Source organism: Acartia tonsa, chromosome 5, assembly GCF_053477335.1.
Source record: "Acartia tonsa isolate MP-2025a chromosome 5, ASM5347733v1, whole genome shotgun sequence".
In the NCBI taxonomy this organism is placed as follows: Eukaryota; Metazoa; Arthropoda; class Copepoda; order Calanoida; family Acartiidae; genus Acartia; species Acartia tonsa.
The window spans coordinates 34561128-34580512 of NC_137264.1; the positions used below are offsets into that span (position 1 = coordinate 34561128).

At 33.6% G+C, this 19385-nt stretch overlaps 1 protein-coding gene across 1 annotated transcript in view; it reads right to left on the bottom strand.

Moving 5' to 3' along the window:
• Nucleotides 1-19385, bottom strand: part of LOC145319343 (neuron navigator 2-like) — a 123283-nt gene that overhangs the window by 12640 nt on the left and 91258 nt on the right. The window contains exon 43 of the mRNA XM_080161422.1: nt 583-661. Coding sequence (XP_080017548.1) covers nt 583-661 — 79 coding nt within the window. The remainder of the gene's footprint in view (nt 1-582; nt 662-19385) is intronic.

A 19385-nucleotide genomic window follows, 5' to 3' on the forward strand; every position in this document is an offset into this window, starting at 1 on the left:
ATTGTCATTGCTTGGACATAAATTGTGTCATTTTTTGTTAGTTTTTGACCAAAACTGTAGGGTTTATATTGAAAAGAGTGAAGCGATTGGTTTTTTAAAACCCTTTATATTTTACTTAATATTATAAAAACATTAAGCTATATTATTCTAGGAATTCAGAATTAAAGGTTTCCTAATATTTTTAATTAATTTAATTAAAATATTTACTTTTAAAAATCAGCTAGAATTAAAAGAAAATAATTTGTATTTTGTAAGTATAATTTGTTTTCACCATAAAAATAAAATAAAGCTGAAGACAATTCTTTTATTTGGTGGTGTCAACTTTGTATTAGGAAATAAATGTTATGTTGGTATTTCATAGAAGAATTCAGATAAAGTTTATAATTTCAGGGGGAAAAATTAGCATTGTATAACCAAATAGAATTTAAGAAAAAATGTTTAAGATGTAGAATTTGATGAAGACATTTTTTTGTTATTAAACCTCATTTTTGCTAGTTTAAAAACTTTGAAATTATTGTCAACACACCAAAATGTAATATTGTCTGGCTTTATGGGTGTAGTAAATGGCTGAAAAAAACCTCCCTTTCCCAATCTTTGTGAAAACTGTTTCAGTAGGACTTGAGGATAAAGGGTTGTGAAGGCCAGATCATCCAAGCTACCCCTAAATGGAGATATAAATACTTAGGTGGACAGTAATAACTGATAGATAATAAGTACAATTGAAAATAAAGTAGGACAGACCTTCATAATAGGTTCTAAGGCACTAACATCCAAACTGTATTGCAAACAATCCACCCTTTGATTGTATAACTTTTGTCTAAAAGTACTAACTGTGTATAGTAATCAGTTGCGCCAGTTACTGGCCTTGGCACTTTGCCTACCATTGATATTAATATCGCGTATGTGACACAGCAGCAATAGGTTCAACTTTAACGTCTTTAGTTGTGACGTGGTTTCAGACAAATCCGAAAGGAATGATGTTTATCTACATCCTTGACCCTTTGAAAATTTTTAAGAAAAAAAAACAATAATCTGGTCTCTGTTAAGATGGACTGATGTTTTTGTATATTCTTAACTCTGTCAAAATTTACCTGTCTCTTCCAGATCAAAGGTATACCTATATTCTGGTCTCTGGTAAGAAGCAGAAAAGTATTTCTATTTTCCTAACACTGTCAAAATCCAGGAATAAGGTATAACCAACAAGGAAATAAATTCAAAAATCCATTTGGGGGGCAAAATAACACAACCTTTATTAATTTGCCGTTTTCAGCTGTCGTTGGGGGGCAAATTTTGTATTTCACCATAGTCAAAATTATTAGAATTGCGGCATTTTATATTTGTCGCGCTTTGTTTGTAACCAAAGATATACCAATGGAAGCAGACAACAAAAGGGCAGCTAAAAAAAACAAAACGTGTTTTTTTTCAAATAATATCATATACTCACAACAAATTAATAAGTAAATGCTTCACAAAAAAAAACATTTAGTGCATTTCTACATAAAAACACATTTCAAAATTTATTTAGTGAAAAAACCGAAGGTTATTAAAGTACACATTAATGTACATTGTATAATTAATACCAGGGCTTGGCAGCCTTGTATTCGTCAAAAATTTAATAAATCTTATGTGAAAAATTCCGAAAAGATTGATTGTCTGTTTAGAAACAGGTTAGATAACAGCTAAATTTTAAAGTCTTATTAAACTATTTCACTATGGCATACACACGGCGGACGAGCGGCTGCCGAGCCCTGATTATTATTATTATTTGGAAAGGGGAGAAATGAGACATCTGATTGTCAGCTGTTTTTCAGTACATAGATTTATTGCGTGTAAGATATTTATAGAAAATAAAGTGAAAAACTAGTTTCTTGAGTAGCTGCAGCTGCGAAATTATAGCCGCTGGCGGAATTTGCAATAAAATTTTTACTGGAGTGAAAATTATAAAATTTTTCATATATATAAAGTTTCTAATTCTGTCAAAATCAGCTGTTTTAGCAGATTCCTCGCATGGTAACACGTTTTACAGCTGATCAGATATGTCAAAATCGCTTCATTAGCTAATATATTCCTGCAGTGCGCAGATTAAATGTCCTGAATTGACCCTCCCTCCCTGGATTAAAAACTTTATATATTGATGAGATCAACCAAAGAATGCATATTTAAGAACAAGCACCATAAAATTTTTAAAGAAAATTGAAAGGAAATCGAATAAAAATACAAATGCACATTTGTATATTTGAACATTTTTTGCTGCCAATATGTGAACATTATTTTAGAATGAATTTATAGAACACTTGCAAGAAATACAAATGCACATTTGTAGATTTAAAGAATATAATGGCTTGATATAATAAAATACTAATAGAAACAAAATATCATCCTACCACAAATATAATGAATACAAATGCATATTTGTATATTGCACCCAGCGATGCATTAAAGAAGTTAAACTTTCAAACACAAGTTTGCATATTTTTAATTTAAAAATGTACAAAAAAACACAAGACAGTGTACTTGACATAAAGGAAAGCAGCGATGGCATATGACGATAAAAATATCCATTTATAATTAAAAATATTTATATATTTAAGAATCCATAACGGCCCCCCTTGCAATTGAGTTAATGACTGAGGAGGAGTGGAATACCCGTAGGTTGAAGGCGATATCAGAAGCGCAGATCATAAATCCTGCAAGGTGAACATTTGGATAGCTTTGGCTAGCATACATGCATATGTATTAGATTACAAAGTGTTCCATAGAACAATAATATTTATAATATGACCATCTTTTGAAATTATTATTCTTTATACATTAAAGAAATCATACATAGGCATAAAGAAAATTTTTTAGAATAGAAGCAATATTTTTTAATAAGTCTTACTAGTTAATTTTCTTTCTCTTGCAGTCCCTATGGGAAATGCCAGGAGTTGGTGCACAGCGCGCAGTTTTTGCAACCAAAGGATACAGACACAGGTTTTAAAATATATAAAAAGCAATCCTTTCTACTTAAATATTGCACAGCTATGTCAGATATAAAGACTTCCGTCTCTTTATTCCATAATAATAAACCATTAGCATAATTTGTTGCAGATCTTAGTATATCTGCCATACTTATAATTTATTCTCTTTTTATACCTCAAAAGTATATACTATTGTAAAAGGGTAACATCTTCATCCCATTTTTATAATTCTTTTGTTTACACCTTATAAATTTTAAAATCGATGCGCTCTATAGATACTGAAGAGGCCAAAAAGCTCAAGGAAAGCTACAGGCAAAACTGCCGCAGCCTCGTAATGCAAGTAAGAGACCGCTATAAGCGGGAACTCATAGCTTTTACATACGGCCGGGAAGCGGAGTCGCTTGTGCATGCCGAACATGCAGAGTTTTCCATGTTGGATACCCGTCTCAGGAAGTCATTAGTAACTTTTCGGTCAAAGAGGGGTTTTGGTTCCCGCTACAATAATAGAGGTCAACAACACCACCCCTACAATAACTAATATGGTGGTCTGTCCACATCCAGGAAAACTATTTGAAAACTGTAAAATTTTCCACACAGCATAATATTTAAAACCGCCATAGAAAGAAAAAAGGAAATTTAATAGCACACAAATATAGTCTGAAAATAAAAAATTGATTGTTTATTAACTTATATTAGAGCTCAATAAATATAAAAAATATTAGAATTCCAAAATAGTTTCTATAAAACTTTAGAGATACGCCAGAATTAGCAGTGGCAGTGGCGCTTTTGCAGCAGTTAGGACACAATGTCCCTCGTCCGGGGTACAGAGGCAGGGGTGGCAGGGGGGAGAATTCATTGCAAGCAATGAATATCGCCGCCCAGAAGGCCACCTCTAAGTGTTCAAAGTGTGGCATACAAGGACACTGGTGGCAGGACAGGTCCTACCGCCAGGAAGACATTGATAACTACGAACGCCAGAAAGCCGAAATGGCAAGAGTCGGCGCCCTGGCTCTAGTACCCGCCAACAACAATTCTAATAATAGAGGTTCTTATTGATTATTCTATAATTATGCATTCATTTTGAGCATGTGATAATATCACAACTATTTTATTACCATTGAAGTCACCTCGTTACAATCTTATAAAATCCAGAAGATATCTCTCTATATATATTTATAATGTTTATATGTTAAGTTTATGTATGTCAGTTAATATAAATTCATTACATTCTAAATGTTGATATGCATGGTTCCATAACAAGTCTCTAGCAAATTTTGAGCAATGATGCTACAATATATGTTTATTTTAGCGCTTACACAGTGTGGTCTATAATAAAAGCAATAAAGTAGCTATATTTCTAAAAAAATTTTTCCTTTTCTTTGATACATTTTTATATATTATATAGATGAACTTTTTCGTATCGTCGAGGAATATGGATGGACATCCCCTCCAGATACAGCTAATAAGATCAAGACATGGTTGTCAGATCATGGATACTCCATTCCCCCCTCACCATTGTCTATACACAGTCCTCAAAGCATTGATTTTCAACTAACATAATCCAACCAAGGATGTTTAAATTTGTTTCATCAAATAATTTCCATATAATAAGCTTATCTTCTTATAACAAAATTATAATATTTATATCAACTAAGACACCTTTTTTGCTTGTCTATCTAAAACAATTTTCATGTTTATGAATTAGGACAATTTTATAATGAACAGAATTTAAATATCATAACTATTTGGAGCCTTGGGTTCTATCCATTGCTTCTGAGGGATTAAAATTTGAGTTCAATAGGCCGCCTCCAGAGCCTTATTTTGAACAAAATAATTTATCAGCACAGCAAAATATGTCTGACGTCCAGGAAAAGGTGAAAGAGTGGGAAGCCGAGGGGGCAGTTATTAGAGTACAGCACCCCCCCCCCCCTTAAGCGTTTCTATTGAAACGAACAATTTGGGGGAAGTGATTAAGAAGAGACCTTGCATAGATTTAAGTCGCAGTGTAAATAAATACCTACCTGAGATAAAAACTAAATTAGAGACTCTGGCGGCCAAGGAATCCCTCATTAGTAAGAACTGCTTTAAGGCGTCATTCGACCTTAGGAAAGTTTAAACTCTTATGTTTTTTTCTATTCATTTAATATATACTAATATTTCAAACATTCTTTTAAAATTTTATAATCAAAAATAGAAGTCTTTATAACACATTAAAGTTGAGAAAACTTAATTTAGAACCATATTCCCTAGCAAGATTATATTATATAAGGACAATTATAAACACCTACATATGAGCTTAAATGTTTAATGATCTAGTAAAGCTTACTTCCATTTCCGCCTACATCCATCTGCACGCAAGTACATGGGATTCTCGATTCATGATGAGGCTGGGGAGCAAGCTTTCTACATCAGCCTCATCATGTTATATGGCGTATCCTGTGCCTCTGAAATCATAACACGATTTGTTTGGCGTGTCAAAGCTTTTTTACACCGTCTGAAGATATCATGTAGCATGTACATGGACGACGGTAGAGTCGTAGCGGCGTGTTTTACAGAATGCAAAGCAAAAATGGAAATAGTCGTCTTAGTTTTTCAATTAGTGGGATTTAATATTAATTTTAAGAAATCACATCTAGAACCTACCCAACTTCTTAAGCACCAGGGATTTTGGCTAAATAGCCGGGAAATGATATACCTTGCATATAAGGATAAAGAAGTGAAATATCTTGGGCGCTTAAAACATTTGTTAGACATTCAAAAACGTGATACTAAAGTTGATTGCAAATTTGCGGCGTTGGTACTTGGATCTGTACAGTCCCTTCACTGGTCTCACGGTAGCATAGTCAATATAATACTGAGAGCAGCTCAGAATGAGCTTGGGAAGGCTGTCCTAGAGGGGGGATGGAAAAACTCAGTGACTTTTAAACAGGGTGTACAGGAATTTGAATACCTAGCTAAAAACCTTCCCCTCTTCAATGGAAAGTCGCTATCTAATTCGAAAGAGTCTGGAATGACTATTAGCACAGATCAAATTGAAAAAATGATTCGTAATATTACATGAAGTGAAAAGCCCATAAAAAATTTGCTTATATTGGACGCGTCAAATGAAAAAGTATGTTTTTTGTACCACGGTGACATATTCACGGTTTCAGAATATGAATTTACATTAACTGAACAAAATTATTCTTCAGCCCATAGAGAGCTTCTAGCTCTATTTTCTTTTCTTACCTATTGTAAAGATATGAACCAAAAATTTTCCTCTCCTTTTATTTTTTGGCAAACTGATAATAGCACAGTTTATTATTTTCTAACTAAAGGATCTCGAAATTTAGAAATTCAAAACACAATTCTTAAAATAAAGTATCTTGAATTAGAACTGAACCGCCAGAGATCATAGTAGAATAAGAATTATGGATATGATGTCAAAAACTTGTATTGATGATTTGTCAACAGATGCTTGGGGTATACCTAGTCATTTATTACGCGTCATTTTTGAATATTTCAAATGTTCCCCCACTATTGACTGCTTTTCAGATTCTAACTCTAAAATTTGTGAGAAATACTTTTCGCTATATTTTGAACCCACTTCAAGTGGGACTAACTTTTTTTGCCCAAGAATTGAAATCATCTGAAATTTATTACATATGCCCCCCAACACATCTCAATGGTTTTGTTTAAACAGAATTGTAAATACCCCGGGCCCAGTTTATATCATGATTGTACCTATTTGGTATGCCAGCCATTGGTGGCCACTTATTCACAACGGACAATATTTCCATCCAGCAATTAAAGCAGTTTAGACTAAACTTGGTCTAAACTGACCAAGCTAAATTTGCTTGATTCATTTCACTAAGAGATATAACATGTCAACGAACAATTTCAATATAACAAAATGTTCGTTGACTATCATTAATAATGGTAACAGCAGCAGCAAAGATGCTCATACCAATAAGAAGAAACCGTACGAGCGCAAAAAAAGAAGAAAATGGAAATAATACCAACAAAAGACTGTGAAGACATTCAAACATGAAGATGAAAAAAAGATGGAGATTGAACCTGGACCATCAACTAAATCTTGATAAAATATAAAAGTAATGTGTTTTTTTCTTTTGTTAAATAAATATTTTTTATATAAAAAAAAAAATTAAAGCAGTGTATCTATTTAATACAAAGGTACACACATACCATTCAAATGAGATTTCCTCAATTTTTTCGAGAAACAATTTCACTAGAATGATAGCTCTGTTAATAAAATAAGGGAAAGCTAAAGAAAGGTGGTGCTATATTATTTTTTGCATTTAATGTCAATATTTCCTTTTTTATTTTCCATTTTTTCTCAAATACTAAAAAATTTATTTTCATTTCAGACTATCTATATTGTGAAGGCAGTAGTTTTCCTAGCCGAAATATGTCTCCTGACCAATACCTAGATAGTTTTGTAACCTGGCAAGGTCTTAAGAACCGATTAGAACAACTACACCAAGTCATTTTAAGCCATAAATTTTATTCAAGTAAAGATGATCTAATTAATTTGCCTATAGCGGCAACCCCCTGATCGATTGTATACTGGAGAAACAAACGGACTTATATTAGGAAATTTGGATTTTACAGCCCTACGATCACAATGACTACCAAGCCACCATGAATAATTTGCAAAATTTGTCTCAAACTATCCAAGAATTAAACGACAATTTGCACGATTTCATTGCTACCTATTTTAATTAATCATTATTTTTGCACATAATGAGACATTTATTTTGACTTAAAAAATTTTTCCAGAACAATGGATTTTAATTACCATAATTTAATCACGATTGCACAAGAAATTGAGGTCGGAGCAGAGGAGCCCGTGGAAGGAGGTATAGGACAAGCAGACCAAGTGGCCCAAAGAAATGGAGTAGGAGTTCTATTAGGTAAATTTTTAAATTTAAAATCTGTACGTTTTCGCCTTCATATTATAAAAACCACTACAACAGTTATATAATGAAGTATATCTTTAGATAACAGAGGTCCTTTACCACATCAAATTCAATTAGAGGATATAGATGAAGTAGCACAAATAGTCCAGACTGACCCCCATCTAAGACCGGCCTTTGAGGCCATGTTCAAGGGTCACTTAAACCCCAAAAATCATGAGTCAAATGACTGGGTTTTAAGAGATTTTAGAGCATTTTGTTTATCCAATGGTATGTAAAACCGTTTTCAAAAATTAAAAGAATTTTTTATTATATAGATCTCATAACTATTTTTAAGAAATATTGAAAATTTTTACCTACATATCTTCAATATAACATGAAACTAATTGTTCAGGGTTCCCATATCCTAAGTTTCAAACAAATGCTGTGTATAGGTTTTTAGCCTATAGTGTGTTCCGAGAAAGGTAGTCTTTTAATTAATATACAATCTTAAATAAAAACTTTTTAACAGTTTCCATGATCATAAAAAAGGCACAAATATTTTCAGATATTTTATATATTAGGTCGTACCATTTCTTTAAGAAATGTGCTTCAGCCCTAGACGATTTAGAGACTACAATTGGACGCCAGAACTCAGCTATGACGAGTGGTGTGCGTACGGCCATTACATCATTAATGAGAAGAACAGCAGAAATCAAGGTATTACATCCTTTTTATATTGTCCACAGCTCATTATGTCCATTGGGGTTAGGGTTTTGTCCTGCATTAAAAAATTTCTTTACCTAAAAATAAACCTTCTTACTTTGTTTTTAGCCAGCTGTACGTAAAGCCCATCCATTTGGAGTAGAAGAGTTACGGCAAATGATCCAACATGTCGTTGTGAATCATCTAGACCATCCTGAGAGGATAAATGTGGAACATTTCCGGGCTGTCCTGCGTGCGCTTATAATTTACTACACATGGCTAAGGTAATAAATTTTTTTACACAATAATTAGGGTAACAAAAACAAGCTTAATATTGAAATGAATTATACTTTAGATTTCGGATTATTCCATCATTACAGACAGGCATGTAACGGATGAGGGGTCATACATAAAAACTTTTATCGAACGGAGTAAGCAGGACCAGTTTTACGGGGGGAGTTCTGCTTATATTGTTGAAACGGGAGGAAAATATTGCCCTGTAAATCTGTTCCGCTTATATTTTCGAATGTACAAGCTCCAATTTGGATATAATGGTCCTGTAGACAGATACTTAAATTTCCGTTTATTTCGGTCTGGGCCTTTCATCCGACCAATCCTCCACAAATCCCTCACTTACTACTCAGCCATGAAGCAGATGAGGGCGTTATTAACCAGTATGGGGCTTCCTGGCTGCAAATACACAGAAACCTCGTTTAAAGCAGGTAAAAATATATTGATACCTTAAAGCATTTAAAAAGTATATCCCTGGGGGAAGGGATGAAAGAAATATTTTATTTTTCCCTACAAACTTTCTAAAAATTAAGCTCATAAAAAGGGAGGGGAATGAAGAATTAAGCATATTAAAATAAAAATAACTTCCCAACTATCTCATGCCGTTTATTATTTATTTTGAAGAAGCATTATTTATGCAAAAATAGTAGATAAAAATGCAAATTTGATTTTAATATCCAGGCGGAATTACAATTTTCCTCGAGGAGGGCGGGAGCTTGGAACAGTGTATGGTAGCAGGTCGCTGGAAATCGATGATCACCCCTTTATACTACCTGAGACAAACGGACCAATACAGGATCCGCCTAGCTGACAAGAAGCCCAAGCTGTCTCAAAATGAATTTGAGATTTAAAAATCTAATTCCTTGTCCCTGGAAAAAGCATTTTTTAAGAAAGTTTTTATTTTTCAAACATTTTTTCTTCTTTTCTAAATGGTAAAAGAAAATGACAAGACTTTTGTATTTTGTAAACGCATTTATTGTATTTAAAGCAGTAATCAAAAAGTTTCTTTTTTCTGAAAACTTTCTTTCTTGTAAAATTCATCTATATATAATATATATTCTGTTGTGATGTAAACCGAACATACATTCCTTGCCGCAAAATGCAATAATTATGATCCATTTCAGAACATTAAAATGCATATTCCTGAATTTTATGTATCATGTTAAACTGTGGAGATGTCGGACCCCACAGGATTGTTTATGAAGGTAAATATAAGGATAGCACAATAGGAGGAAATTTTGGTTTCCCACAAATTTGAAAACAGGGGTTTTCATACAATAGATAAGAACTAATTTTTAGGACATTCCCATGAAATCTATGAAAATTATTTCAAGATTTTTTCCACTAAGAACCGAAATCGAAGAAATACAGGGTTTGAAAATAAGTTGCCATAAAAAACTGTGTGAACATAAAAAGTTTGTGTCCAATATATAAACCTATATGAATAACGCTTTTGGAAAAAATTATAGGTATACATTCCTAATAAAACGTTCAAAACAGTTTATAGTAAAGAACCTTTTAAGACGACTAATAATAAGCTAAAAATATGAAAATTGTATAATAAGATAATTAATCATCCACACAGTATATTATAAACGCAATTTAATGCGAATTTTTGTATTTTAAGAGATGTCTCGTGAGGAATTGGTGCAGGCTAGCAGGACCTGGATGAATCTAATTGCGGGGGCCACGAGATCTTCTTTTTTATACGCGCCAGTAATGACGACAGTTTTCTGGAAGACAGGGGTGTATTCCGACAATACACCTCTATCATGTTAAGGATAAGAGCCAGCCAACCGACCATACACATGCCGGCCGACAGAGCAGTACACAACCTTGAACGAGCCACCGCCATGCTGGAGAACCTGCGATGACACTGCCATGATCTTGGCATCATCCCATGATTTATCTTCTTTAATCCTCGAATACAAATCTATGTTTTTTACGGGAAGTCTTCCCCCTAAAATGCCATAAGCTATTTTTTGTATATAAAAATTTTTTAGATTATTTTTTTTCGCAAAACAATTTTTTCTCAGAAATACCATACAGGTATATCCATGTTTTTACGTATTTTGTCAGCAATATGATCTCTGTAACCAGTGTTTCTCTATCTCGATATTTAATTATATTTTTTGCAACATTTTTATAAAAAGTCCTTCTTGACAGAACGGCAAACATGAAGCTCTTTTTTGTATATACAGTTTCACACCATTTTAACATACAAGATTTCTAAATAATATCACATGGATATTATAGTATTTTAACGCATTTTTCCAGCAACACAATCTCTATAACATAAACCAGTGTCTCTCTACCTCATTGTAAACTTGTACCTATTTTTTTTTTATGTTATATGTTTTGTAAAAAATAAAATTTTTTCGACAAACATTTGTTTCCGTCAATCATATTATTTCAGATTTTCAAAATGTTTTAATATAGCACTAAAAGATCCTCGATACACCCTAAGCTTGTAAGCAGCTGCATCACTAGAAATTAGGCAGTTTAGCAGTTCGACAACAAAGCTTGGCAGTCGCTTCGATATTTCGCCGCTTGGGTTCCGTGCACTAGTTCTCGTTTTGATGCTCATAGTAATTGCAAATATATTTTCTTGCCATTTCTGCTAGCCCTATTATGAGTAGCTGCGGCGCAGCAAGATAACAGTTAATGTTGTAGCACCCTCCCAATGCCTAAGCGAAAACATTAACAGTATTTTTAACAAGTTAAACATAAAATTTTCAGTTTATAAATGCAAAAAAGCAAAGCTTTTATATAATTAAGATAGGTCCCATTTCTTCCGTCCGTAACAAATATATATCTCTTTTTAGTAATTTATACATGTTAGAAAGCTTTGCAGTGAGATACCTATAACGAATTAGGTAGCGTGGCAACTCTATGTTCTTTACCAGAAAGTGTACGTTTATTTAAAACTTGCTGATTTTTGTACTTTATGTTAAACTAGCAGCTTCGTCTTTAGCCTCTAGGGGCTTCGCCCCAAGGTGCGTTTGACGTTCCCTCAACCAGGTTTGTTCCCTGAAGAGTAGAACCCAATCGGTTCAGCGGTTACTAAGACAGACAAACATCGTTCTACTTTGTATAATAGACAAGTTACCTCACCCTAGAATCTAGGGGAGGGGGAAGGGGGTCAGGAAAATTTTCCTTAAAACCACCAACTGAAATTTATAAAGCTACCCTAAAAATCATAACTAATTCATACTACCAGTTTCCAAGATCTTAAGCTTCAGACAAAAAACTTTATCAATGTATACTTTTTTTGGAAGATTTCTAGGACAACAAGGTCCAATAATATAAGCATAGCATCTCTATAATTAAATTTTTAAAATTAAATGTCCTTTCACAGTATCCTGTATTTAAGCTATTTTATGGATGTTCTCATCCTTGGTTAGTAATAATTTTTGTCAATTAAGAAATTCAATATCCTAACATTCAATAAGCAGGCGCCTTCCCTCAAAGTACCTAGTTAAGTACAAAAAAATGAAATAGTTAAAATAAGGGGGGGGGGGGGAGTTTCAAACATGACATTATGATTCATGTTATAGTAATGTACAATTTAAAAAGCATAGCAACTCTAAATTCGTTACTAATAGGTCCTTACGTACATTTACAGCATATGAATTTTTACATATATTTTTTAACAATTGATTTTGTTATATCGTCTGAGTTAATTTATGTGTTTCATTCTTTATTCATAAATTATTTTGCTCTAATTATTTGTTTTTCAGAGACTAAATCATGTATAGTATGCCAGGAAAAAATGATATGTTTTCTCCCAATTTTAATAAAACGTGCCAAGTTTCAGATTAAGAAGAGAATACCAACCAAGTTGAAGCCAATCTCAAACTCATATGACAAAGCATAAACTTAACTACCAAACTGAATAAGTTAAATGCAATCTTGTCAAAGTTTACAACATTTAGCTGGTTAGACTAAATTGATTCAAGTGATAGATGTGATAAACAATTCAACTTTGCCAAAGAAAAGTAGTTCAATTCAATACTTTAAACTTAGACTAAAATTATGTTATGAAGTACTTATAAGCTATAATTTGCAAGAATATTAAATAAAGCTAGATTTTCCAAGAATAAATAAAATAAAGATTTATCCAATGCTTAATTAAACTCTAGCAAGCTACCAGATGTATTTTGCTTTTCTTATAACAATAGTAACTCAGAGTAAACTGCATAGCCGGCTAATACAAGTACAACTTGATGCGCTACCGTACCCTTACTCCTAGAATCCAAGCTATTAAGCTACAGAGCTGTACTAATCAGTGTCCCAAAATCTAATTCAGCATGTATTATACAACTTAATATTTCTTATCAAGCATCCTTAAAGAGAGGTACAACTATAGAGGTTCTCATGTTCCGGTATGCTCTAGGGCCTCTAGAGTGTCAACCGGTGCAAGTGTCCCCCTAGGGCCGCGACCAATGGCCACAAATATACTAGCATTCTCTAGGGCCTCTAGAGTGTCATCTAGCTGCAATTGCTTGTACACAAGGCTCTCAATTGCATTTGTGTCGTGCGTTTCAGTCCCTAAAGCTCCAAACGCCTACAGATAGCTGTCCTTTAATCTTTAGTAATTTTGCAAAACTTAAAATATTTGTATCTACTATATATGTAATTGCTAACCACATTGATTCCTAACCCTCAACTAAGAATGATTCTATTTTTGCATGTGAATAATTCCTAATCAAGTTGGAGGAAAGAACTCCACTCTTTACTAACCCTTTCCAATGGTACTTAGGCTTTCTAACAAGCTTTGATATTAGCAACTACTTTGATTTTCTAAATAAAAGGAATCATCAAATTATTTTGAAGTTACTTTATACTTAGATAATATAGTAGCAAAAGTCCTTTAATAAGTTGTACATGTAGACTATCATAACTTAATGAATATCAACTATATACATAACCACTAATCACGCTATTCCCTCCGCAGGAATAACTCCGCTCTTTACTAATTGCTTCCAAAGGTACTAGGACTTTCTAACAAGCTTTAAATTAGTAATTATTTTGCTTTCAAAGAAAAAGTCTATTAGATAAAGAATATTTAAATAATAAACATTTACTAAGATAATATAGAGGCAAAAGTCCTTTAGTAAGTTATGATATGCTTATAAGTTAAGATTTTAAATTAGTTTTTACTTTTACTCTTAAACTACTTAAGTAATGGCAAAATTAATACAAAGACCTAAGTGTTGTAAACACTTCCACGCAAGGATCTCCTATTATTTATTAACTTTAGTGCAATAAAGAATTGTTGTCTCACAACTTCAAGTTCAAATTATTCAATATTTACCAAAGTGAAAAATGTACTAAGTGTTTATTGTTTATACTTTATTGTTGATTAAATGTGAGTATCATAGTTTAGTATTGTATTCTAACATAAGTATAATAATAATTTTTTAAGTTATTTTCAATTATTTTATATAAGGCTAAATATGTTTTATGACAGTTAAAACATATCTTTGGATTTGCAAAGTGTAAACCATAAGTTCTTAATAAGAAAGTAAACTTTAAACTTATAATATTTGCTTCTTTAAGATTTTCTTTACACTTGAAATGTAATTGTTTGTTATCCAAATACTTTGAAAAATAATCATCAAACTTCATTATGTTTTGTAAATTTACAAGTCCAAAGATATAATAGTTAAACTTAGATAAATTTGCTAAAGATAGATTTTTTTTAAGCAGCATAAGTGCATGATTTTTCAGAACTTAGACTATTTCTCTAGTTTTGAGCTTCATTTGATTTTTACAAGTCCCAGCAGGGAACTTGTAAAATTTCTATAAATCTCAATAAGAGTAAAACAGAAATTAAGATAAATGAAAAATTGATACACATAAAAATAAACACCATTCTTATAAAAACTAACAGAATGGTTAAGAAAAGAGAGAGTATACAGATAAACACATTAGATAGGTTAAACATTTAAGAGATACAGAGGTTAAATAAAAGGTTACAAGTGAATGAGTGTGCAAAGCTCATTGAAGAACCAGACACCTTGCTGCTCTATTTATACTAAGATCTTAGAATGTTCTAGAATTTGGTTAATGGCATAATATGATGCAATCCTAGCTTTTTTGTGTATTAAAAAGTATAATAAAAACTTCTACATTGGTTTTTGTCATATAATAAAGAAGTTTCTGGAAATTTACATATGATGCAATACTAGCTTTTTATGTATTAAAAGTATGACAAAAACTTATTCATTGGTTTTTGCTTGTATGATTAAAGTGTTTCCAAGAACATTCTAGTATCTATATACAATTATATAATACAAAATAATGATTAAATTATTGAATCACAATAAATAACTATACTTTCTGTTTCCTACAAAAAGTCTAGAATATTCTAGATATAAAACACAATTATATAACTGTGAACTATTGTGCAATCTTTTAAACATAGTTTTTGCTCTTGTAAAATTGTAGCAAAAACTGCATTTTCTGTGGGAAACTCAAAATATACTAATACTTGTTTTTTTTATTTATTTTAAAATTACAATTCTTTTTATGTTTTTTTTATTTTTGTTAATTTTTTTTTAGACAACTTTTTTCTATCTAAACTTACTGGACTTTAGTCAAATTGATTTTGGTGTATTTTTCAATTAACCCTTACAGATCGGGCCCCAATTCCCACCTTAATAGATCAGGGGGGGGGGGTCATATTGACCCCCCCCTTTATCTCGGCTTCTGTTACAGAAAAAGACGTAAAATTTTTTTCTGGTGGTTCATGTGTATTTTTAGAGAAAATTACTTTTTCTAGTCATAGCGGTCAGGCCGCTCCTTAGCCGCTTTTTAGCGGCCAGCCGCTAAATTTTAAAACAGCTGTAGAGCGGCCAATTTTGCAGCTAGGATGATCAAATTTTAGGACGAACTTTCATTTTTTATAACAAAAAAATTACTTTTTCTGATCATCGCCGAAAAACGGCAAATAACGGAAACCGTTATTTTCGGCGGTTACGGCGGTAAAACGGCGGTTGGCGGCGCCAATTAATATTTTTATCTGTTTATTGTTGCTCAAGAATTTACCAAAAAAAATTATAGGTCTCTAGCTGTAATAGAAGCCACGATATTCATGATATATGTCTGTAGTAAAAGCCGGACAAAAATCGGCCATAAAGTCGGTCAGGGTGCGGTCAAACGGTCATAACACCACTTTTCTCATAAGGTCATTGATATCTTAGTATTCACCAAAAAAAATTTAGGTTTCAAAAGTCATAATGTAGAAATTAAGATTTATTTAGAATTTTTTTAAAATTTTGGTGCTACCCAACCGACTTTGACCGGACACCACGACCGACACAGACCAGATATCCTAATAAAATCAACTCTTGCCGACGCATAATTACTAAACTTAAAAAGTCATGAAGTCACAGCTCTCCATCTTACCTACAAAAAAAATGACATTGAAAAAACTAGAGGGGGGGGTCAATATGACCCCCCCCCCGATCTGTAAGGGTTAAGGCAAATCAAAACTGTAAGATTTCACTGCTTTCATCTTGAACCTGATTTAGAAGACACTGCACTGGTTTATCTCACTGAACATTGAAAAGAGTGGAGGAAAAGTTCATTTCAGGTTAGTATTTACTATGAAACAGACAGACATACGGACGGACTGAACTTATTTTTTGAAACCATTACCTATAAAAAAAACAAATAAAATGTATAATTTCATTAAAACAAGGAGGACAACATCCATAAAAGCGAAGCTCTGAAACAGTAGATAAACAAACATTAACATTTGTAGAGTCTCAGAATTTAAATGTATAAAATTCTAAACAAAATTTTAAGTAAATTTGTTGAAAAACTGTGCTAAAACAGGAAATGTTTAATGACATACCTACATTTTTAAGACTTCATTGGAGATGCTAAGCTTATAACAGTGTAATTAAATGTGTTTAAAAAGTTTTAAGTCAACATGTTTAAAATGGGTGTTGACTTTCTTAATTCTACCTAACTACTACAGGAATCACCATGCCATGCAAAGTTTGAAATTGTCTTAACCTCTTTTCGAGGAAGCTTTGTGTTTTTCAAGTTCGAAATTAAATTCCTTATCATTAACCAAAAACAAAGCGCAAATGTCGTCTTTTAGGGCTTTCCTTTCATAATGTGGCGCGGCATAGAGTGTTTGTTTATTTTGGATGCGCACGTTCTTTACTTTTGAATGAGATATGAGAGTGTGAAGATTCGGAGAACAAAATTGGGCCTATCATTGGTCTCATTGTGTGTGAACGACCCTAGTATATCAGGGATTTGAAACCATAAGAGCTTCAGGTAGAATTTGTTAATTTTATTGGGAAGTATGGTGTATAGGATGATTATATGTAGTTTTAAAAAGGCTTTAGCCAGCTAAGCATGAAACTTAATTATGATTAATATATGTTTTAGTAATTTTTATGTGCCTTTATTTTTGCATTTAACAATGATTTATTAAACCAAATAATTTTCCTTTAAAGCCAAAGTTTCCAAAGATTTTTACCGTAGAGAAAAATGATTTTTAAAAAGCAAATAAGATTACGTGGTTATAAATAACTGGAATTATGAACTAATTGATATTGTAATTTCAGGTCTTTGAAATAATTTCATCAATAAATCTATATTCAAACCTGCTGTTGAAACTTGATGGTTCCTGGTATTGGGGGTTTGTATGTTCGCCAACTGATCTCGTGAACTTCCCGCTAATTCGGAAGTCAAGCTCAACCAAAGTGTCATGGTTGAGACAATTTCAAAGTATCTGATGAATAGGCGTTAGCATTCATCAAGAGATCAATAGCATCCAGTGAATTATTGATGCAATAAACTGTGACAATTTTTCTGTGAAATAAGTACCTAGTGAATCAATATGCCACTAACCAAAAAGCAGAAAATTGAGCGAGCTATCGCTATTGGCAGTGAAAGGCTAGAAGTGTTTGATGAACAGTTAAAAGTGTTTTATGACAATCTAAAAGCCTGCCAAAGTTTTAGTTCATGTGAAAATGTGACTGTAAAATCAATTCGTGACATTTTTAGTGAGGTCAAGGACCAATCTGACCTAATAAAAAGTCTAAAACCTGCCGTGGAGACTAGTGAGCTGCGCGAGTTCAAGCGTGATTTGGATGAAGCTAGTGAGCAGAAAACTGTTGCAGATAAAGTTTATGCGTCGTTGGAGCAGTGTACAAAAATTCTGTACTGGCTTGACAATGATTCAGACGACGCGAGGTCAAGCACTGTCGCCAGGAACCTCGACGTCATTGAGAAGGTGAAGATGGACATGGGAGTGCTTAAAATTTCCGTGGAGTTGCGCCAAGAAGTACGTGATATGTACCGAAGGCTTAGAGAGATGGAACGTCGTTCATCTAATCTGGATGAGAGTGGGACACCTGCCATGCTCTCCAGAAGTATGTCTGCCGTGGATATTCGGAGTTCCAACCCGCAGTATGGGCGCTGGGACAACAGTTTGTTGCCGTCGTTCGACGGTACAAACACGGATTACCCAAACTTTAAACAGGTCTTTAAGGATCTATGCTCTGGTTATGGATTTGCTGACCAGAGGTTAAGTCTGATGTTGTGTATGGAGAAGGTGATAACCAACCCGGAACTACGCAAGCAAGTGTCAGCGATTAGAGATCATAATGAACAATGGGCGTTTCTTGATCAGATGTTTTTATCAAACACTCGCCGGTTCATGAGGATTTTAACTAAGTTGAACAAGATGAAACCTGTGGATAAACCTGTGGACGTGGTTAGCGCAATTGCTACCTTCAAGAGCATGATGCAGGAGGTAGAAGCCATCGTTGGTTCTGCAGCTAAGGATTACAACCACCTAACTCTTATTCATATTTTTAAAGACAAGTGCCCTGAAAATTTGAAAGACAAGATTATGATGGAGCTAGGTAGCATGAACCAACCAAACATCCCGAAGATTGTAGAACTGCTGGAGAGGACCAGGGGTGCCATGTTGGCTGGTGATATGTCCTATGACAATGGCGCCGGCAAGAGAAATCGTGACAGAGCTGCCGCCGCGCAAGTATCTGGCCGCAACGACAATAAGAATGGAAAGGCTGGAAAGGACAAGGCTTCCAAGTGGAACAGTGCATGTCCTGTGGAGAGCTGCAAGGAGAAACACCCGATTTTCCGTTGCCTCACGTTTAAGAAGATGGACGTGGTTGACCGAAAGAAAGTTGTCCAGCAGAAGAAATTATGTGAACTTTGCCTATGTGACGGCCATACTGCTGACAAATGTAATAAATCGGATAAGCTTGGTGTTTGTGGTACCAATAATTGCGACAGATACCATTCCAGGTTACTCCATGAGGCTAGTGCTGGTGTGAATACAGTTTACAAGTCAAGTTCTGCACCCAGCCCCTGTACCTTCTTACTTCAGTTAGTTCCTGTTGTAGCACCTGGCGGCGGCACCTGCCACGCCACGGTAATGTTTGACTCCGGGGCAAATTTGCCACTTGTGTCTGAGAAGTTATCCAACAAGTTGAAGCTGAAATCTACTGGCAGATATACAACTATTTCTGTAGCT